The 24,315-nt window shown below is 36.3% G+C and overlaps 1 protein-coding gene across 1 annotated transcript; it reads left to right on the top strand.

Moving 5' to 3' along the window:
• The first annotated feature begins 14,995 nt into the window (after nucleotides 1-14,995).
• ast (protein asteroid) lies at nucleotides 14,996-20,725 on the top strand. Its single transcript, XM_069818735.1, has 3 exons — nucleotides 14,996-15,186; nucleotides 15,637-16,463; nucleotides 18,935-20,725. Exons 2-3 carry the CDS (start codon nucleotides 15,639-15,641, stop codon nucleotides 20,513-20,515), a joined length of 2,406 nt encoding a protein of 801 aa, XP_069674836.1. The 5' UTR covers nucleotides 14,996-15,186; nucleotides 15,637-15,638; the 3' UTR covers nucleotides 20,516-20,725.
• Nucleotides 20,726-24,315: the final 3,590 nt, after the last annotated feature.

The raw sequence follows: 24,315 nt of genomic DNA, 5'->3' as shown, positions 1-24,315 counted from the left end.
TAGTAAAGGTAGGTTCTGTGAAGATATATTAAAATGCCGCCAATAAAAATGTAACGTTGCCTGTGCTTTAAAAGAATTCGAATATAACGAAAATATATTACAGTATAAAGTGTGTAAGTTGGACATATAAGTTAAAAAGCATCGTAATTTACAAAAACATTGTGACTCTAAAAGACACATCGAACATCTGAAATTGTTTAGTGGTTCGATTTCGAATCAGTCGAATCAGTCCACTTTTTATTATGACTTGTATCTGATGTTGATATGTGCGAATATTCCGTTCCATAAACTTAAGAATCCACATTGGAAACGCTTGATTGACAAGTATAGGGGAGAGTCGGGTAGTATCGGACAGTGCGTTTCTTTCATCTACCACTATATGGTAGTACGTGAATGACATGGTTACGTTTCTCTATGCGACATCACAGAAACGTAACCATGTCAGTCAGGTACTATCATCGTGTGGTAGATGAAAGAAACTCACTGTCCGATATTATCCGCTGTCCGATACTACCCGACTCTCCCCTACGTCTAGAAAATTGCCGACTCCAACAACCATTCGTACACAATATTTACCCTCATGTTATGAAAAAATTTTAAATTCTATACTGCACGCTGTTGATAACGATAAAGGATTAAACGAAAATTGAAGACAGTTCTTGAAAAATATTCTGCATATTCGAAACACTATGAAGTGCAATATGAATTAAATAGTGAACATAATACACAACAACATTCTAATAAATAAAAACTATTTCACTGACATCATGTGATGTCGAAAGAATATTTTCTTAGTAGAAACATTTTTTCAGTGACAATCGAACAGGTTTATATTTGACAATTTACGAATGTACTGTACACAGTTGTACATTGCAAAAAAAAATAGTAACTCTTAAAGTACACAATTCACTTTTATTTAAAATGTATCACCATTTTCTACAACGAAGAGAATGAGGTAAGTCGTTTTCGTAAATGTGTGTTATAATCTATTTATTTTAGTCATCTAACTATACGGAACAATACATTGATTCAAGCATAGCTGTGTTCTGTACAAGTCTCTGTACTACCCTGAGATGATGTAAACAACACGACTTGTATAACACGCGACGTAGTTAACTTCATAGGTTACATCCTGCCTAAGGTTTTTCCGTGGTTTTCCTAAGGCGCTAAGACAAATGTCGGGATGAGCCCTAAAAGAAATGGGCTACGAACCTGCACTCATATCCCCATGAGCCCCCTCAATTACTCTAAATTAATTAATAATTACATCTCTCCCTGCTTATCTCTTCGTAATTGAGTCACCATAAAGCCGAATGGCTGGTCTCTAAATTGAGACGATTCAACAAGGCTCATGACAATCAATCACCTCCTACCTAATAGCCAAATTGGCTAGTCTCTTATATGAGACAGCTCATCCTGCCTAAGGAATTCCGTGGTTTTCCTAAGGCGTAAGACAAATGTCGGGATGAGCCCTAAAAGAAATGGGCCACGGACCTATATGCCCTTCCCCATATATTCCACTTTTTTAGCAAACGACGTAATGCCCTAGTTCAGAACCTATAAATTGCCTATTAAATGTGCGAGGTCACTCATTTAGTCGCAATTTGAAAGGACAGGGAACCTCTCAAATTGCAGATTTAGATTTCACGGCGCTTCTTCTGACGGCCTTCACCTGCCTTGTCATCGAACAACAGATGACAGAGTCTTCATGACTCCACTTGCACTGCGAAATGGCTAAGCCCCTTTCAATGTGCAAGATAACACCTGCCATCCTAACGGCAAACAAACGAGTCTTCTCGACTCTTCCTGCACTGCGATATGACAGTTCATTTCAATGTGCAGATTTACACCAGCCATTTCCTCCTCGTCCCGTCCTGTGATCACTTTGATCACATTTCCGTTCCCCTCGCGTATGTGGTACCTAAGAGGTTACGTCCATTTTCGATTATCCCCTTCAAAATTTTCTAGAGCTCCTTCAGTGGAGCAGCGTAACCAGGAGTGAGACTAGTGGCCAACAGGCTTGGAGCTCACATATTTAGTTTCTTGCAGCCCCGAACCCCTTGCAAGGACGCGTTTTGCGTACCTTTTAAATTTGTCCTCCCAATTCACCTCTTTCAATTCAATTCGCTTCATAGGTTCGGTGTCCGAAGTTCCACCCCTAATGATCTAACTATTCCAGCTCTGCAAAGGGCAATGATAGCAATGATTTCAATCATTTTGTACAAATATTACTACTGACGGAAGAAAGATAATAAGAATAAACAAAAGACATAAAAGAAATAAGAGAAGAAGAAGAAAAAGAAGAAGAATAAGAACGCAGATAAAAATTCTAAATTATGGTTTATTTAACGTCACTCGCAACTGCAGAGGTTATATCAGCGTCGCCGGTGTGCCGGAATTTTGTCCCGAAAGAGATCTTTTACACGCCAGTAAATCTACTGACATGAGCCTGTCGCATTTAAGCACATGCAATCGACCTGGGCCGAGATCGAACCCGCAATCTCGAGCACAGAATGCCAGCGCTATACTGACTACACTACCGAGGCCGACGGTCTCAGATATCGAACCCTTGATCTTTTAAGAGCTTTACCTCCATAGCGGCCAAGTGTAGTATGATTTCTTGGAGAGATTTCTATGTCTTCGTGTGTTGTATGTCACAATTGCTTAGCGATGCAGAAGACGACCGTAATGAATAGTTGATTCTCGCTCTTGAATTCCTCCCTTTTAGGCAAAGGCTATAGGATTGGTTACGTGACTGCAAGCTCGGGCATCTGATTTGTGTACTGCCGCATGCTGGCCGAGTCACTGGCACTGGTACATGCCGTACACGTGCGCTCCCACGTCACAGGGGCGGCGGGGGCTCCTCCACGTGTAGCGGTGTGTACTCAGCACAGGTGGGCACGCCACTGTTGTTTTATCGATCTCTGTTGCGCCTCGTGGCACGTGTCTAATCGCCAACTTGTCCCTTGCTGTCCCGGGGTTACGAGTTCGATTTCGAGGGACCTTCAGGGTCCTATTCCACAAAAATATAGTAGCCTATAATAATATTACAAATCTGTGGTTCCAAGGCAAAACGCATTGATGTTTTTTGTAGTTTTTCTTTCTCAGGAGCGAGAATTTGAACTTTGATGGGCTTTATGAAATCATATCATATTTCATAACAACGATGGCGATGCAATTTATATGACACCTACCCCAAGACCTCGAAGAAGTAAGACATCGTATCATTTCTGCGATTACATTCATAAACAGAGATATCTCGATGTACAGTAGTGGCAAGAAAAACCGGACCGACCCTTGTAGCTGATTTCACAGCCTTGTTCACAGTGACAGCACGATAGACTGGTAACTAAGACTTTCACGGTTCGAATCCTGCCTGGAAAGGAAACTTTTTGTTGTTCCTTATTCAAATTTATTCCCAATACTTTTCGATTGCAGCGATATTTTACTGCTTAATTAACTTATTATTCCCAGAACATTAATTTCACCAGCTTATTTTCTAATGGCTTTCGAAATAGGCTACGTCAGCAGTCGAAACTACAACAATTTCAATAGATTACTCGCTATCTTGTGAATGCGGGCGTGGCATGCGCAGTGGCTCATTTCGGGGACTTTGATTATTCCATCGGTCCGGTTTTTTTGCCACTACTGTACAGTATGCCGTGCTACAAGGGCTTTGACCTTCAGTGTTTAAATATGCCAATAAAAAAATTTGAGAGTTTGTAGACGAAATTATATGGACCAAATTATTGTATCACTATTACTTAATTATCAAATGAAAATTTTACCATAGTTTTGAAATACGGTGTAATTATCAAGACCGTCATCATCGTCAACAAAAATAACAACGCCGATCCGTCTCCAAGGAAAATTCTTAAAGTAGTTCGTTGTAATGTTTAATTAACATATTTTTATGTTATGCCTTTAGATTACTTTAAGGGACTCCGTTACGCCTTAACTCGGATGCATTAAATTGATTCATTTTTAAGGGACATTTTCAGAAGAACGAGGAGTATTGTATGGCTCATAGGTGAATAGTGAGGCAAACCCACTTATACAGACTTTTCGGAGGCTCTTCCCCGGACGCATCGTTTCCCGAGCTGGTGATATTCCATGGCCTTCGCGTTCACCCGATTTGAAAGTTCCAGATTTTTTTCTTACGGGGCATTTAAAACAGGAACGCGTTAGCGTCGCGGTTAAGGCGTAACTCTGCAAGCCGGAAGGTCGATTCCCGATGGGATCGTGGATTTTTCTACTGATGTAATCCTTCCTGCCGCATTATGGCCCTGGGGTCTACTCACCCTCTAACAGAAATGAGTACCAGGGGCATTTTCTTGGGAGTAAAGGTGGCAGACACATAGGACTGGCATCCCTACTGCCATTAAATGCCGATTGTCTTTACAGTTGGGAATTTTAACCTCACGCCATCCTCTGGGCCGATTTGGCCTGTCATGGGGTTGACTACTTTTTTACATTTAAAACAGAGGATGTTCTCCCAATGACTACATTATATTTTAGAGTTGAACAACAATATTTAGCTTGCAATTGAACACATTGGTCAGGAGTTAGCTATGAGTTGTCATGAAGCAACTTCAACAGTGCATTCCAAGTGGAAGAAGTCACCTGAAGCATATGGCTCTTAAAAATAATTTCAATTGTGTAAACAAACAAAATCCAAAAGTGTGAATAAGCTATTATGTTATTTGAATACGCATTTGATTTACTCTATAAAGTTTTATCACACTTTAAAAATAGTTCGCTGAAAATGTCCCAACTTGTAAATAATTTATTAAGAAAGCATAGATGAATTACCTCTGATTGGAGCTCTGGCTCATACCTACATCTATTCAGGCAGTACATCTCACTTGACGATATGACTTGTTTGTACACATTTGAAATCTGATTAGTGTAATATGTTACTAGTCAGCGATGTATGCAATAGAGGGAGAAAGGAACTGGCTACCTTACTCCATTATCTCCTGGTTTAATTGCCTCATGAGCAGGCTTCGAGACTTCGGAACCGATAGAGTAGTTCAGTGGGAAATCCGCATAACGGCGTACTGAGTATAGTGGTAAAGCGTACAGTGGGTGGGGGTACTGTAGAATGAATGCCAACAAATACGCAAAGGGAAACGCTCCGGATTTGAAGGTTCTGACGAATAATAATTTGGTTTTCATACAAACTTATTTTCAAACTGTGTCTGAGACTATTATACGGTTAGAAAAGTTCAGAGCAAGAGATGCCGGAAGCCCTCAAATTAGTTGAGGAAATGACACAGAGAATTAATGAGACACCAAGTACACCGGTTACTGAACGTGTAAAACAGAAGTGGAAATTAATTTATGTAAAAATAACGGATATGGAACATTGTGTAATATAAACAGAAAATTAGTGGACATAGAGTCACCCGAGTATAGACTGTCTCTTAGAAACTACAATGATGTTAGGTTTTTTCGTTTTGCTCCTATCACGTCATGCGATGTAGAGCGCAGCTTTTCACAATACAAACTGTGTTTGGCAGAGAACCGAAAAAGATTTATGTTTGAGACACTGAAAATATATCTTGTAGTGCATTGCAATTCGGTACTGTAACTGCACTTCCTAAAGACGACCAATAGGATAAATGAAGAAATTAAATTGCTACATGTTTATTTCCACCATTAACACTGTCTATAATTAAACACAAATGCTTATAAAAGACAGGAGAATAAATGCTTTTCACATACTTTTGACATTGTCATTGTGTAATGTATATTTACTTTCAGAATGTCCATATGTGTGCGTTTCCCCATACTACCGTACTCTACTCTAAACAGCAACGTTGTTACCTCAACACATCTCTACCTTTCACTACCTGCAGCGAGTCAACAACCTATAGTACATGCACAGTAAACTTATTGTATCGGGTCCAAAGTCTCGAAGCCTGCTCATGAGTGATGCCTTATTGGTGTCACTTGTGAGGTTCAAATCTATCTTCGAACAGTTGACTAAACAACAACATAGATGAAATACATTTTTTTTAATTATACAAAAAAAGCATTTTTATAATCCGTAAACTAAGACCTTTTATTTAATTTACAAATTATAGCCTATGGTTTAAGTAACTTTCACACAGCGTAGCTAATCATATATTGTAATCACTTTAAATGTTATCTTCTATTCAAGTTTAGTAGTAGTCCCCCTTCTGGAGTGGGGCAAGGGCTGGGTACTGCCCTCGTACGTAGGCAGCTTGGCGAGCCTATTGTACTACTCGGAATAGAATGGTGTGCATGCCCTAAGTACCCACGTGCTATAGATTCCTCCGCGGCCCGCCTTCGAACTCACCTACAGGCTACAGACTCCCTTTATCTTTCCACATAGGCATCACAGAGGCTCCTCAATCCCAGTCCCACGAGTTACAATGATTCCAGGGAAGACCTCACGGTACATAGCACTACCACCAGCAACTAATGACCACGTACCACAGGGTCCAAGTTCAGTGGCGGCCTGCAGCCGACTCTACATCGGAGCAAACCCGAAATGTGGGAAAGAAACGGAGATGATGATATGTGAATTAATGATGGCGAAATGAGTCCGAGATCAACGCCGAAATTTACCCAGAAATTATGCTTCAATTAGTTGAGGGAAAATCTCGGAAAAACCTTAACCAGATAATTTGTTCCAACCAGGATTTGAACTCGTTTCATGGTCAGACATGCTAACCGTTACTCCACGGCGGTGGACAAATATTTTTTCTGTTCATGTAGGTCTACAATAATTCAAAGCGATGCAATTGTTAAAATATGTTGATAATTTGTAATTAAAATCTAAGGTATATTCTTTCCTTTTCATTTCAACCTTGTTTTAGTCTAAATTCAGCTAAGGAAGGTTTACGACTAGACGCTAGTAATCGTTTAATAAATTGAAGCTTTTCAACCAAAGACCGACATTTATTTAAGAAAATTTCTCGTCACTCATTATCTGTACCGTTTCTGAAAGACATGGACTGAAATCGTTACGAGAACTAGGTATAACGTTTATAATAATTAATATTTCCAAAGAAATTGCTTCTGTTTGATATGAATCAGAATATTCCATTTACAGTTAGCTTCACGCAACACAAAATATTATTACGAAAAATATCTTCAAGTATCAGACTTATCGAAAAAATATCTGTAAAAAATACATCTAAATTGATTTCTATGCGAGACCACAATCTTTTCTCTTTTTACTTCGTATATTGAGAAAATAAAACTTACAAAATTAATAATGTCATAGACAAAGTATCTTCATTCTTATTATTATTATTATTATTATTATTATTATTATTATTATTATTACTGCTACTTATTTACTTCTTACTTACAAATGGCATTTAAAGAACCAGGAAGTTGATTTCCGCCCTCACATAGGCCTGCCATTGGTTCTTGTCTTGAGCAAGATTAACTAGCATCATATCCCACTTTATTCCTCAAATCCACTTTAATATTATCCTCCCATCTACGTCTCGGCCTCCTCAAAGGTCTTTTTCCTTCAGGTCTTCCAACTAACACACTATATGCATTTCTGGATTAACCCATACGTGCTATATGCCCTACCCATCTCAAACGTCTGGATTTAATATTCCTAATTATGTTAGGTGAAAAATACAATGCGTGCAGTTCGCTTTGTGTAACTTTATCTCTCTTAGCCCCAAATATTTTCCTAAGCACCTTATTCTCAAACACCCTTAACCTCTCTTCCTCTCTCAAAGTGAGAGTTCAAGTTTCACAACCATAGCTATTGCTGAAACAATTTCTTATGAGGTTTGATTGGCTCTGATTTTATTGCCTTTTGAGAATAACCGGTAATATAACTGTTTTATATATTCTATTTTTCAGTTTTTTTGAAAGCTGGATGAAATAATCATCTCAGCCGAATAATAACAAGCATTTCCCATATTTATTCTGTGTTAATTTCCTCCCGAGTGTCAGTTATATTTGTTGCTCCAAGATATTTTAATTTGTCCACCTTTTCAAAGAATAAATTTCCAATTTTTATATTTCGATTTCATACCAAGTTCTTTTCACGAGACGTAATCATATACTTTTTTTTTCGGAATTTTTTCCAAACCTATGTCATTACTTGCTTCAAGTAAAATTCCCATGTTTTCTTTAACAGTTTGTGGATTTTCTCCTAACATATTTACGTCATCCGCATAATAATTATTATTGTCATTATTATCATTATTATTGGTATTAATATTATTATTATTATTATTATTATTATTATTATTATTAAATCTAATTGTCTTAGTCGACCTGGTTGGTGAGTTGGTATAGCGCTGGCCTTCTATGCCCAAGGTTGCGGGTTCGATCCCAGGCCACGTCGATGGCATTTAAGTGTGCTTAAATGCGACAGGCTCATGTCAGTAGATTTACTGGCATGTAAAAGAACTCCTGCGGAACAAAATTCCGGCAAATCCGGCGACGCTGATACAACCTCTGCAGTTGCGAGCGTCATTAAATAAAACATAACATTTAAACATTAATTGTCTTATAGTATATAAAACAGCAAAACTCTTTAAATTGTGGTTAAGATTAATATCTAACCTATCTATAAATAACTCATAGTTAAGACTTCAAACATACAAGAATTGCGTGTGTTCGAAGGCACACAGGAACCGCTGAAAACTAAAAAGCTGACCTACTTGCTAAACTAAGACAACACCATCTTCTGGTCTGGAATATGTCTACTCCAAGTGCCCATTTTCGTTTGCGAAACACCAATTAGAGAAGACGTTCATTATGAAATAGGACGAACATTGGGAAAAGAGTTTCTCTCGATCAATTACAAAAATATGCAGTATATTATAATTTTCACATAGTATCGTATTGTCAGAAGTGCAGACTTTTATATCCAATATTATTACAATTTATTTATGCCTGATGGCGATAAATTTGAATTATATCTTGAAAGATATCTTATTGATGGAGTTGAAATGGTTATGTCTGTATGTGAAGAAGCATTACAGAATATTCAATATTTTTCATTTAATTTTCATTATTTTTGGTGAAGTATTTGTTTCAAACCTGCACTTGTTAGAATTCAACCTACGATACTATTGTTCTTTTCTCTCCGTATCGTTTGCTAAATTAATCTGCTAACTTTATATTGTATATGTTTGTATAGTTTTGGCCAATGAATTTTATATGCTTTAAATTGAATAGTAATCTGTATAGCTCTATTGATAAATTGTTTGTGTTTGTAATTTGAAGTAGTTTGCGTGATATGTATTATCAATTTCTGTATTACACAACTGATTGAATTGTTTATGCCTTAAATTTAATTAACTTACTTGTTTTGTATTATACATATAGCTTAACTGATGAATGATCGTTTGCGTTTGTAAATTTCATAATCTGATTGGCTATGTATTGTATATTTTTAGTAGAGCCATCGATGTAGCTCAGTCGGCAGACTCGCTGGGCTGCTGATCCGGAGCTGCGTTCGGGCTTGGGTTGGATCCCCCTTTGATCTCATTGAATGGTTTCTTCCGAGGTTTTCCCCAACCGTGGGACTGAAGCCGGATGGTCTATGGCGAGTCCTCGGCATCAACCCCTTTGATTTGATTACCTGGTTGGGTTTTTCCGAGGTTTTCCCCAACCAAAAGGCAAATGCTGGGTAATCTTTTGGCGAATCCTCGGACCTCACCTCATCTCACTACATCTCGCCAAAATATTGTAAAAAAATTGCACAAAATTGTAAAAATTGTAGAAAATTACTAAATTGTAAAATTGTAAAAATTTGTAAAAATTGTAAACTGTAATATCGTAAAATTTTGACTTGTTTCACATCTTAAAGCTTCATTGTTCATGTAAGATCTGTGGAATAAAATAAATGAATGAATGAATGAATGAATGAATGAATGAATGAATGAATGAATGAATGAATGAATGAATGAATGAATGAAAGATCGCTACAATTTTTTTAGTACACGCCCTCTGAAACGGTTGCTTTGGCACTAATAACAGTTCGAAAAATGGCTGTCTTTTATATGCTGACATACTTGTCAGCCCATTAAAATGCATGGTATCACCTGAAAAAAATTATTTGTAGGTGTCCGACTTAACCCGTGAAAACGGTCTGGAGTCGGACACTCATATATTTACCACAGAAAAGACGAAACCATGCATTACCGTCTAATTTCGGACACCATTGAAAAGAGGATGGATTTTTTGATAGGAAAAATAACTTTGAATTTGGATGGGAGGTGATCAGCTCTATTCTTAAAATTGAAAGAAAATTTTAGTAAGAAGTAACTTGCATTAATGCAACACTAAGACAGCTTTTTAACAATTAATTTATAAATGAGGACGAGAACACATAGTATGAAACAGGATGTAAAAGTTACAAATTTGAATCCTGAAACTCACAAACAAATTACAGGTTGTATCCTTGGAATCCTACTCTGAAACTAAAGCCTGTCACGTGGTTACTGGGATACTTAAACATGCAGGAATGAAAAATATTGGCGGATCGAGTTTTCTTTCAATTTGGTCATAATCAATGATTCGTTTATCCTTCAAATCCGGCCATCTGAACCTATTGCTCTTTATTCCAGCTCCTCTACTGGTAACATCTTGTCGACATTAGCGACATAATGTCTACTGGTAACACCATTGTCAGTAATGCATTTTATCAGAACCCAGTCTCTCTCTTTTTGATTCTCAAAGTTCGAATATTCTAATCGCTGAAGCAGTGTGTATTTCGAAACGTTCTTGTATAAGTTACATTCGTAACTATTTCGCCATGTTCACGATTAAATTCTAAACATTTTCATATGTTTTTCATTGCAATTACTTTATTAGGGGAGATTTTTTTGACAAAGGTTAGACAAACATTTTCCCTCCAAAAATTGTTTACTATATTGTTTTAAAATTTTCTATCAATTCCGACAGGAATCGTTTAAAAATTAAATCGTTTGTAAATCATATAGGCCTAGTACTCGTATTATTTAATGATTTTTTAAATTATAATTGCTAACAACAATTGTTATGACGTAAAATCATCTTTTCATAATGTGTGCATAGTGTACGACCCCACCACTCCTATCCGAATCCAGATTGATTGACAGTAGTTATTTAGACTGGGAATTTTTTAATGAAAGCCCTGTATATTGAGAGTGAAATACGTAAGCAAACAAGAGTTTTTGAAATCTATATTCAGATTTTAACTAGCTCTTTTTTTTTGGGCGGGGGGGGGGGAGGTTAAGTGTTTTGGAACAATTTGTTAATAAAGCTTTGTTGTATTGAAGAAGACTATTACGTATCTGTCGTGACGTCATCTACAGATATCATGTCGGCGTGAAACAAGCGTGCCGAATACATATGCGAATATACTGTAGTATTTAATAAAATTCAAGACATGCATATACAATTACATTACATAACGTTATTCAACTGTAACTTTGGAACCGAGTTCCCCTATTTACTTTTTTTGTAAAGTTTTCCTCAACCCTAAAGTGAATGTCAGGTAGTCCCATGAGGAATCCTCGACCTCATCTCGCCAAACTTCCATTTCACCATCATAAATTCTAGGACACTAGATAACCACGCAACTGGTACAGTGTGGTTATGGTTAAATAAATGATTAAAACATGTGGACACATCCAAGTCGATCATTCCTTACATCATGTAGAGCTGTAGAATATTATCCGATTTAGAATACAAGAGAAGGAAATTAAAAACAAACATAAAATGAAATAAAAATAACACTGTTTTCAGGTTCTTTAGATCGCTGCACAGACTCAAGACAGGAGCGTCATTTCAGTTTTTGCTTAAAGGAAGCCAAAATTTTTTAGGGAAGACTTTAGGATATATCGCGTGGCGTATTCCCCTTCCTCCTATTTCCTCTGAAATGTATTATTTTCCATACCGCAAACTGGGTAAACTTGACCGCTGGGGTAAAGTGGATCATTAACAAATACATTCCATATCAGATGCATTTAACATATTTTTGAAGTTCATTATTTTTTACATTTCTTAACTATGTATTCTTTATTTTAAGTCACAAATAGGACTGATATGGTTTAATTCTTTACGGTCACGTTTATCCCACTTTACAATACATTTCCAGTTTTCACACGTAGGTTTAATTTTAACTTTTTATCCTACTTATACGAGTCGTAATTTACATGCACTTGTGAGTAATTATTATGTTTCTGCGAACAAATGAACGCAGGTTTTTATTCGTCAACAATAGGTAACAATAATTATCACTAACGTAGGAAAGGGTACCTAACAGCTTGGTTCCATATAAGCAGTCATTAACTAGTTCGTCTTTTATTTCGTAAGACTATTTTAATATAAGTAGTAGGTCCCTACAGTCTCACACGTTTCCTTTAATATTACTAGTACTCTGTTATTATTATTATTATTATTATTATTATTATTATTATTATTATTATTATTATTATTATTATTATTTATATGATTATGTCTCGTGACCAGAATATTGTACGAAATGGAACTAAAAAAATTGGAGATTTATCCTTCGAAGAGGTGGAAAAATTCAAATATCTTGAAGCAACATTAACAAATATAAATGACACTTGGGAGGAAATTAAACGCAGAATAAATATGGGAAATGCCTGTTATTATTCGGTTGAGAAGCTTTTGTCATCTAGTCTGCTGTCAAAAAATCTGAAAGTTAGAATTTATAAAATAGGTTATATTACCGGTTGTTCTGTATGGCTGTGAAACTTGGACTCTCACTTTGAGAGAGGAACAGAGATTAAGGGTGTTTGAGAATAAGGTTCTTAGGAAAATGTTTGGGGCTAAGAGGGATGAAGTTACAGGAGAATGGAGAAAGTTACACAACGCAGAGCTGCACGCATTGTATTCTTCACCTGACATAATTAGGAACATTAAATCCAGATGTTTGAGATGGACAGGGCATGTAGTACGTATGGGCGAATCCAGAAATGCATATGGAGTGTTAGTTGGGAGGCCGGAGGGAAAAAGGCCTCTAGGGAGGCCGAGACGTAGATGGGAAGATAATATTAAAATTGATTTGAGAGAGGTGGGATATGATGTTAGAGACTGGATTAATCTTGCTCAGGATAGGGACCAATGGCGGGCTTTGTGAGGGCGGCAATGAACCTCCGGGTTCCTTAAAAGCCAGTAAGTATTATTATTATTATTATTATTATTATTATTATTATTATTATTATTATTATTATTATTATTTAAATTGTAAACACGAGGGAGGGAAGCCCTCCCCGTCTATATAGCCTTTAGCATTGGTGAATTCATTAACATTGTTGTTAAAAGAAATTAATTGGTTTTTGATTAATAGTAGTGTTATCTCTTGGGCATTTTTAAAGGATTAATTTAAATGCACATTTTGTAATAATAGACAAATAAATAGTACGACACGGTTTTCTCATTGACGTAATTCTAAGTACTGCCATCTACAATACTAACTGGAACTATGTGACGAAGTTCCCGATGTTCACAATGTTGAAGTACTTTTATCCGGTCTTGATTGCTCATTCATTACACACCAGTGTTGCCACTTTAGCAACAAAGTAGCTAAATTTGTCGATTTAACTTTACCAGCGACAATTTCTTTTAACTTTTATATTATGTAAATAGAAATTTAGCGACTTTTTCAGAATTCTGTAGCAACAAAAAACTTTCTCTGTTGATGTTAACGGATCTAGCGACTTTTGAACTACAGTTTGGTGACTTTCCGTACAATTTCATTGGGAACACTGTTTTCTTTTCACAATTTCAGGTTGAGTTTCCTGAATTATGTAAACACGTGTTTTATTTACGGAAAAAAAGTGAAATATTTTACAAACTTTCGCTATACTGGAGAATTAGCACGGTCACTTTGAACCGTGCCGTTACGTTTACCACCAAATTTAAGTAAATACACAATGTCACCAACATAAGAACATGACGTTGGTGTGTGGCGTAGTTGGCGGGAGAAATTTTTTCTCTCTCTGTCTACCTCCTTCGTTCTGAACATTATTGAGAGATAGCACCACTGTTAGCGACAATGTGTATTTGCGTAAATATTGCGAGTCAATTATGACGAGTGCCTTAGAGGAGAGGCTCGGGACAGAAACAGTTTTGCTGTAGCGCATGCGCGGACCTCTCATGCAGTGGGAGCGTGATCCTTACTTGAATTTATTTTTGCGTGTACTTGCAGATTAAATGATTGAGATCCCTTCTTGCTCCGGTTACAGACCTTGCATTTACGAAGGTTATGTTAGGTTAGCTTAGATTAGCTTAGCTTAGGTTAGGTTAGATTAGCTTTGGTTAGGTTAGATTAGTTTTGGTTAGGTTAGCTTAGCTTTGGTTAGGTTAGGTTAGGTTAGGTTAGGTTAGCTTTGGTTAGGTTAGGTTAGCTTTGGTTAGTTAGGTTAGCTTTGGTTAGGTTAGGTTAGCTTTGGTTAGGTTAGGTTAGCTTTGGTTAGGTTAGCTTGATTTGATTCGTCCATGTAGTAGTTTAAATTATATAATATTACAGTTTTTGATTCGTAATATTGTTAAGAAATAATAGGCCTATAATGAAAGCGGTGAATAATTTCAAGGTCCTTAAATTTTTTTTTCGTAAAAGGCTAGGTATTTTTCTATAGGCCAGAAATAAAACAGCAACGCCGTCATAATTACTTACTTTACGCTTTGGCGAACATTAACCGGAAATTTACTTTCCGTCATTTTAATCGTATTCCATGAAACACACCTTTTTTCCTGTTAATTTCCTTGTGATAACCTAGTTTATTATCTTATTACATCTTCATTTTCTTTTAATGCATTCAAAAAACCGCCGTTGTACTACATAAAACCTTGAACTTGACTAATGGAGTGAATTATTTAAGAATATAGTCGCGAATTTGACTACCACCATTTCGATTATATTTTGTTTGATACGGCTCGGTACGGCCCGGTGACTAGTGGCCAGCGAGTAGAGTCGACTATCGATATTGGTCTGCCGTGCGTATTATCCAGTTGTTCCCAAACTTTGAGCCTAATGAATTATTTGTACATTTATGGCGTTTTTCGTAAACAACTGTGATGCTTTTGAAACATTACCTTGATTTGTTAATGTCTGTAAAATATATTGTTTTAGGTTATGTTTGCGCTTTATGTTAGAAATTGGTTGGTCTTTGATGATGCAAACACTTTTCACCTAAATATCAAACATATTCACAGGTAATTAACAGTAATAACTTTTTTGTATGAAAACAATATACAGAAATTTCATTTTAACATTGTTGCATGTCATTAAGGTAGCTTGTGTCATGTTACAAGAAACTTTGGGAGGAGTAATTAGAAAATACCTTTATTTATTTTATTTTATTTTATTTTTTTTTTCCAGAAATGAACTTGCTGACATGTGTTAAATGGCATTTCATTCTCAAAACAGTTATTGTTTAATGCATATTGTCCCATATCTACACTTTGTTTCAGTCAATGTAGACCTAGCCTATACGGTACTTGTAAATACAGGCTAATTATCATCAGTGGGATAATTTTGCACTCTTATTCAGAGAATATTTACAGTATAATGAACATTCCGTTTCTTTTATTTGCATCAGAAACCGTTCGTTTAATTTTACATGACAATTGAAAAAAAAAAATGTTTTGGCTATTGTTTTTCAGAAATGGGTGTTCGAGGACTTACTACTTATATAGCAAAACACTCAGATCGATATTTGGAGCATCATGAACTTAGAGACTGTTCAATTGTTATTGATGGTAACAACTTAGCATCACAGCTTTACAACTGGGTTTCCAAATGCAATTGTGCATTTGGTGGAGACTACGATAAATATGCAGATTGTGTAGAAAATTTCTTTCTTCTTTTAAAGAAATGCAACGTGATACCTCTGGTACTCTTTGATGGAGGATATGAAACCAGAAAGCTATCAACTGTTCACAGTAGATTAAAAAGTAAACTGTCTACTGCAAAAAGCATGACACCTGCATCACAAACTAGATTAAAATTCTTTCCTCTTCTGATGAAAGAAGTTTTTAAGGATGTATTGACTAAAATGGGAATATCATTTGCACAGTGTGATTTCGAAGCAGATGCCGAGGTAGCTGCAGTAGCACGAAGATTAGGATGCCCAGTTCTAAGTTACGACTCAGATTTTTATGTATATGATGTTCTGTATATTCCATTCTCGACGGTTGTGCTAGCAGCAGAAGAATCTGGTTCTGTGAATGATACGGATATGAAATATCACATAAACTGCAAGATATACAATGTAGAGAAGTTTCTTAACAGTCTTGGTGGTTTAGACAAGTCTCTGCTTCCAGTGATGGCTACTGTGTTAGGAAATGACTATATTGAGTGCAGAGTGTTTCAGAACTTTCTATCACAAATTAAGATGCCCAAAAATCGTTCAATGAGCAAAACTCAACGAAAAATTGTAGGACTTCTGACGTGGCTACAGAGAGAAACTGTGGAGACAGCAGTTGAAAAGGTGAGTTTTGCAGAATAGTGGAAAAATATTCCATCTGCACAAACAGCATGGTTTGGACGTGATGATTGTTGTCTTTAACTTTATTCCCGAATTGTTTCTTTCATCTAGGGCAGCGTTTTTCAGTCTTTTTCAACATGTGGCACACTAAAATTGCAATTTAAAATTCTGCGGCACACTCATATGTTCTAAACCAGTGGTTCCTAACTAGGGGGATTTTTTTTATAGAAAGAAGTAAAATAGCTTACGATATTTTTTTAGGTTGATCCATAGTGCCACTTGTGGTGGACATGGTCGTAATTGAAGTTTTTCTGGGAATTCTTTCCTCATATTAGGTATCTACATAATTCCGTCATCATTCCATAGCATTTGCAGAACATTGGCTGATGACTCAGTAGTACACAGCTACAGTAACATAGACAACGACATGAAAATAATTTACACATTCAACCAAAAAACCAGAAACTTGACATTCTAGAACAATATGAAATTTATAAACATACTAAAACACACCCGCATCACATCCTGAACACTCAACTCAATTTCAAAACACACACCCCCACCACAACAGGAAACCAGAAGATAGCACGGGATCACCACTAGGCTTTGGACAATGAAGCACAAGAGTTCGAAACTAGTCAAAGCAATACGATGAAAGATTAATGGAATGGAGAAAAATTCTCTCCGGCACAGGGATATGAACCCGGGTTTTCAGCTCTACGTGCTGATGCTTTATCCACTAAGCCACACCGGATACCCACCCCGGCGTCTGACAGAATCGTCTCAGTTTAAGTTCCAACTCTTGGGTTCCCTCTAGTGGCCGCCCTCTGCACTACATCATAGATGTCTATGAACGTAGGACTGAAGTCCACACATGTGCTGAGGTGCACTCGTTATGAGTGACTAGTTGGCCGGGATCCGACGGAATAAGCGCCGTCTTAAATCACGAAGTGATTTACGCATATCATATATATTATTTTAATGTACCGAAGTACATATGATATTTCCATGCAGATATTCTGCGTCATCATACGATGAAAGAGTAATGGAACGGGGAAAAATTCTCTCCGGGAACCCAAGAGTTGGAACTTAAACTGAGACGATTCTGTCCGATGCCGGGGTGGGTATCCGATGTGGCTTAGTGGATAAAGCATCAGCACGTAGAGCTGAAAACCCGGGTTCATATCCCGGCACCGGAGAGAATTTTTCTCTGTTCCATTATCTTTCATCGTATGATGACGCAGAATATCTGCATGGAAATATCATATGTACTTCGGTACATTAAAATAATTTATATAGTCAAAGCAAGGTAAATCCTAAATATTAACAAGTAAAGAAGTTGGAAATGTAATCAGTAAATTTTTGTACCGAAATTTAAGGTTTTTATTCACCATAAAATAGGATGCCTATTTATTGTTGTAAGGACAACATTTATTGCGTACAATAGCCTATGATGCATATTGACGGAGGGGAGGGAAGGGAGGTTTTTAAACTACCCTTTGAAAAGAGAAATAGAAGCAAATAAGACTGGAGAATGCAGGCTATGCAGTGAAAGACCTGCCCTTGGGCAGAACACTATGAATGACTGACTGATTTCAACAGAAAAATATTGGAATTGTGGGAAAATGCTTTAATATGATTTCATAATGATTACATTGATATTTCATGCAATATGCGTTCCCCCCCCCCTCCCAGTCAGTGTAATAGATTCCTGTTTGACTGACTGATAGACCAACTCACTGAATGACGATGATTCTATGGTATTCAGTCTTCACTCATTTTAATCTCGGTTTCATAATCATGGTACAAAATCAAAACAAAAGCAACACAATTTAATATGATCAGATACTTATGAAAACAAAAGTCACTATTACTATTTTTTCCAATGAATAAGCACTTTCCGTCAAATTTTCATATAAGGAATTGTTATTATTTTTGATCCAGGAGCACACTCATGCGTTCTTCAAACATACTTATGACTCACCTATAGACACACACACACACACACACACACACACATTATAAAACTTCTCTGTTCATTCCAAACAAACATAAATGAAGGGTACACGGGAAAAACGATCAAGGTCCATCAAAACTCGAAATTGAGTTAATAATGCCATCTTATAGTGGAAAGGAAGTACTATCATGTGGTCTAGCTAGTAATAAGAAATACGGTAATCGTTCTTGACATTTCACTACGTCAATTTCTATTAAATACACACATAACAAAGTATTAAGTGCTTAAACTTTAAAATTCGCTTTTCTCGAAACTTTCTAAAATTGACCTTGATCGTTATTCCCGTGTACCCTTCAAATGTGTTTATTATGGCACGATATATGATTTTTTCGTAGTAATGAGAATCTGTATAGACATGAAGCCAATTTGTCTCCTGGTACAACATGCCAAAAGTGTGAAGTCTTGCTGTTTTCAAATGTTCTTTAAAATATCCTCTAAAATGTTGTTTTATTTTCAGATTCTTAACCGTCTCGACAAAATCAAGCGTAAGATTGTTGCAGAACAGTTGAGAATGATTGTGGAATCGTACAAAACTTGTACAAGTGATCTCCTCCCCTACCTAGGCCTTTCTGTAGACAGTGATTCAAAAGTAGATTGTAAAACGGTTAATTCTGATCCAGTTGTCATTCCAACTCCATCAGCGGAAGACAAGGAGAATACTTTTAATCCTGTAACTAATTCAGACATTGAACTGAGTTCAAACAATGAAGAGGAAGACAGTGATACAGAAGAAGCAGCCGAAAGTAACTGCGACTCCTCCAGTAGTAAGCTTGATCAACTTGCATCATTGGACACAAATTTTGTGCTAGATGACTTATTTCCAGCTTGGTGCAAGGACTCATTACGCCGCGGGAACTTACCACCATGTTTTATTAACATGCTTGTCCATCACACCCATTTTTTATTACCACAAGTTGAAGATTTCTCATTACCGTTCTCGCATAGAATTTGTTTGCCTATACTTGGTATTATATTTGGTCTTCTCACTTCTGAAAATGTTGATCGAGATGTGGAACTGACTTATGTTACACATACACAAAATGCAAAACCTCAGAGGTATAGCCTTTCACCTGCCTACAACACTGCTTCTCTAAGTGAGATTCCACATTTAAAGAACATACCTGATATGTCCTTGTCTGATAGACAGAATGTGATGTACGATATGATGGGATTACAAGTTGAGGATATTAATAGCTTAAATACTTTTCCAGATGAATGGAAGATATTTATTATTGCTATGATTTACTGGGCCAGAAACGTAACTGATCCATTAGTCACCATACATCATATTTATGCTATAGTACTTAGCATAATATCATTGAATATCATTGATGTGCATGCAGGTTACTATAGGTCAAAGAAAACTTTCCTGAAACAAAATGGAAGCAAGGTTAGAAAAAGTGTTAAAAAACAGACTTGCACGGAAACATCAGAAACAGATTCATTAAAAACGCCTGAAACTAAAGACATAAGCTGTAATTCAGTAGCTGAAGCAGTAGAAGCAATATCTACTGACGAATGCTTTCTACTGGTTGAAACAATGTTATCATTTCATCAGATGGACGAGTGTTTAAAGAGCAGACCTAAATTATTTTCAGTCAGTGTGGTACACACATATGCCCAGTTTCAGAGCTGTTTGCTTCATACCATGTATCTGAATGCATTGCTTAATTTCCCTTTCTTGCAATGCAAAGTAGCTAACTTTTATTCTGGAACATTAATTTACAATGCATATATAAACTTCAAAAAGCGATCAGATATTGATAACTATATTTTGACTCACATCTTGAAACATGTGCCATCTGTTTCTGCCTTGTACAGAATATTGGTAAGATCAATTAGAGATTTACTCCCAAATGTGGCAGACATAACAAGGAAGAAGAAAAGCAAGAGAAAGAAGAAGAGTAAGGTGGCAAATCGTAGTGAGTCAATATCAGAAGGTGAAGAGGGTGTTCAAGAAGAATTATACTCTGGTGCAGAGGATAATTTATTGGCTGGTAACAAATTTTCTGCCCTCAAACTGAGTGATGTCAATTAGTGAACTGGTGATGTTCATTAATCAAGTACCAGTTTTAACATTAAGAATTTTCAAATCAGACTAATGTGTGTTTGAATTTATGGAATATTTCAGGCGAACAAAGCAAAAGTAATACAGGTAAGTCTAAACTCCCTTCAAAAATTTGTACAAATTTGAAAAAATGACCTACAAAATTGTAGCTACCAAAACTAACTTAAGACACAAAAAACTTTTAAAATAGATCGAAAATGTTTTCTTCTACTCGTAGCTGTGTAATCTGTCTATTGTGGATATACCACTATACTTCACACTACCGCAGAGACAGATTGATTAACTTATAAATAGACATCGGATTTATAGACACTAAAAGTTGAGTGTACTAGAGTGGATATTATGGTGTCCATTAAGAGAGTTTTCTAGGCCTGATTGACAATTCTCCATATTCTAACTGTAGGTAAATAAATCAAATGGACTACAACATGGATCTTATAAATATGCTCTGACGTGTTATTTATGTTTAAGATTGTTAATGGTACTGTATAAACAAATATAGACAGTATTTTGTTAACAGACTTAACTGTTTCATTGTTTTTTGTTGTTCACTTTAACACTTATATTAAAACTATAAAACTTCCTTAAATTAAAACGTTAAAAGTGTTTAAAAAAATTAAAAAAAAAAAGGTAATACATGTACCTTAATGACAGACAAGCCTGTTTCAACATCGGTGTGGTGTCATCATCAGTGTCCTTTGAACTACAGCTGGTCTTTCATTAATAGTAGGGGTGTGCTGCTGTTATGGTGGGGAGAGGGGTTGTTTGTATGTCTTGTATTATGTGATCAAATAATGTATGTGTATTGAATTGTAATTGTGTATCAAGTGTATGCTGTGGGTATGTTATTGTGTGCTTGTATATTTCGTATTGTTCTAATATGTTTAATTGTGGACTTTTTTGTGTGATATGTAGTATTTTCATATCTGCTTCTATGTTATTGTAATCGTGATTGTTGTTAGCAGTATGTAATTTTATATACAAGCGCACAATAATATACCCACAGCATATACTTAATACACAATTACAATGAAATACACAGACATTATTCGATCTCATAATACACGACATACAAACAACCCCCCACCACCATAAGAGCAGCACATACCCACCATTGACGAAAGCAGTCGTCGGAAATCAAGACCAGCTGGAGCCGTAGTAGTTCGAAAGACACTGATGATGAGACCACATCGGTATTGAAACAGTCCCGTCTGTCATTAAGGTATATTACCTTTTTTTTTTAAATGTTTTAATTTGAGAAAGTTCCATAGTTTTAACTGTTACATACACGTGAGTGCATGGTTTGCAAGATGCATGCTGTAATTGATGTGACTTATTAACTTATTGTTAGATTTCGCAGGCTTGTGAATCAGGCCTGGAAACCCTCCCAACTGACACCACATCCATCTTAGTATACTCTATGCTGTTCTTAGCTTTTCAAATTTATTCATAATTTACATTTGAAATGGTACATTTGAATAGATACCTGAAATGAGCATATGCTCTTGCTCGGGTACAGTCCAGTAGCATCTACATAAATTTTACAGAGATCAGTAATAATGATGATAGAAATAATAGTAACAATAATAATAATAATAATAATAATAATAATAATAATAGAATAACAGTGATGGAGATAATACAAAGATAGTAATACAAATTAATTAATTAATAATAAAACAAAAATATTAACAATAATAAAATAATAACTAAGACTGATAACTGATAATAACTAGTTCCTGTAAATAAGATATCTACTTACAGGTTATATTTTAACTAGATCATTGTGTCCTATGAACTCTGATCTGTGCTATCGTTGATTAAAACCACCACAGTGGTGGCTGAGTACTAGTGCGCTGGGCTTATAAGCCAGAGAATTGAGGTTAAAATCCATCCTGAATTTATAACTTATGTTGGGCAAGCCCTTGGTCCAGGCAACACAGACGTTTTCTCCGGGCTTTCCAGAGCCCCTTTGACATCTCAACAATTGACCATATCATCTTATGTGAGTGGAATGTGAACCCACTTCCTGTGATGCACTCTGGATAGTCTCTGATAAACTAAGTGATCTATCTTTTTTTTTTTTTTTTTTTTTTTACTTTTAGTAATTTCCCCACCCTCTCTGCCAGTCGAAATCCAGTAGGAAAGTCAAAAACAGAACGTTTATATTTGGTTTACAATTTTAGATAATGAGGAAAACTGAAAAAACACGTACAGCTTGCTTTTGCACAAAAAAAATATATATATATTTTTTTACTTGTGAGGAATTGTCCACCCTCTCTGCCAGAGTAAATCCAGTAGAAAAGTAGAAAACAGAACATTTATTATTTGGCCTACAGTTTTAACTAATGAGGAAAAATTAAGATACAACCAACAAACATTTGTATTCCAACAGCCAGATAATGTTTTTTTGTGCCTTACAGTTAGGCCTATATTGGCAGCTAATATTTTGTATTTGATCTCTACATTTCTTGCCCATGCATGATTTTCAAGGGGGGATTTGAAGATATGATTTTGAAAAGTTATCTTGTGAAAGGAGCTGCATAGGACAGTGGTGATGTCATTTTAAATGCTGTTGAAGGAACTCTTTGGTTTATGAAACCCCTGTGGACACTTACAAAGGAACCGTTCTAGGTCATGGTGCTTGAATTTAATGAAATTCCATATTTAAGCTAATTTTCGTTCGTTAAGAAACATGGTGATAGTCATTCGTTTCACTTTTTCCTAGTTTACAAAATATATTGTCTTGAAAATCGTTGCTACTAATACCTCAACCCAATAAGAGCAAATGCTGGATAACTTTCGGTGCTGGGCCCCGGACTCATTTCACCGGCATTATCACCTTCATTTCATTCAGACGCTAAATAACCTAGATGTTGATACAGCGTCGTAAAATAACCCAATAAAATAAAATAAAAAAATACCTCTTCTTGCGTACACTCAGATCCTCATAGTTCCACAGCTCTTGCATTAATGCTCTAGTCCATTTTCTTTTACTCTTAACTCACATTAATACAGTAGTAGTGCAATCCATGGTGCCACTCATATACCATCCAAATTCATGGAAGTCGAGGAATACGACTGTACATATGCTTTCAAGAACCGAAAGGGGAATTTGGACCTAAAGTAAAACAACGTGTAGACAAAGATTAGCCATTTAATGTCATTGTCGATGCAAGTATTGTAGTTCTGGTAAACTGACAAAAAATCACAGTAGAAGATGGTGAAGAAATGTATTTCTCCTGGATGTTAAGAAAGACACACTACTACTTCTGGATTCCTGGAATGGTCAAATAGATGACACTATATTTACTGATGAAGAAGTAAATAATACTTTACATGGTCTTCGTCTTCTTCTTCTTCTTCCTTGGCGCTACAGCTCATTGTGAACCTTGGCCTCTTCCACAATTTTCCACCAGTTGTCTCGATCCTGCGAAATTGCTTTCCAATTCCTATATCCCATCTTACATATGTCTTCCTAAACTCCATCCAGCCATCTTATTCTTGGTCGTCCACGGCTTCTTTGGCCCCCAGGATTTCCATTTAATATCCTTTTAGGAATTTCTACGTCATTCATCCGTGCCACATGCCCAGCCCACCTTATTCTTGCTGCTTTTACCATTCTTCTAATAGGCGGATCTTTATAGATAGAATACAACTCATTATTATATCGCCTCCTCCATCTTCCTCTCTCGAATACTGGGCCAATTATTTTGCGGAGTAACTTTACATGGTAAGACAATTAAAACACAAGGTATCCCCCAAAAACT

Source organism: Periplaneta americana, chromosome 1 (genome assembly GCF_040183065.1).
Source record: "Periplaneta americana isolate PAMFEO1 chromosome 1, P.americana_PAMFEO1_priV1, whole genome shotgun sequence".
Taxonomy (NCBI): Eukaryota; Metazoa; Arthropoda; class Insecta; order Blattodea; family Blattidae; genus Periplaneta; species Periplaneta americana.
Note: the sequence above shows the minus strand (reverse complement) of the source record. Positions and strands in the feature narration are given on the sequence as shown.

Excerpts from the sequence above, each read along its gene's own strand:
- ast (XM_069818735.1), top strand. The coding sequence starts at position 15,639 with ATGGGTGTTCGAGGACTTACTACTTATATAGCAAAACACTCAGATCGA. Across the intron at positions 16,464-18,934 it reads TGGAGACAGCAGTTGAAAAG|ATTCTTAACCGTCTCGACAA; the intron begins GTGAGTTTTGCA and ends TTTTATTTTCAG.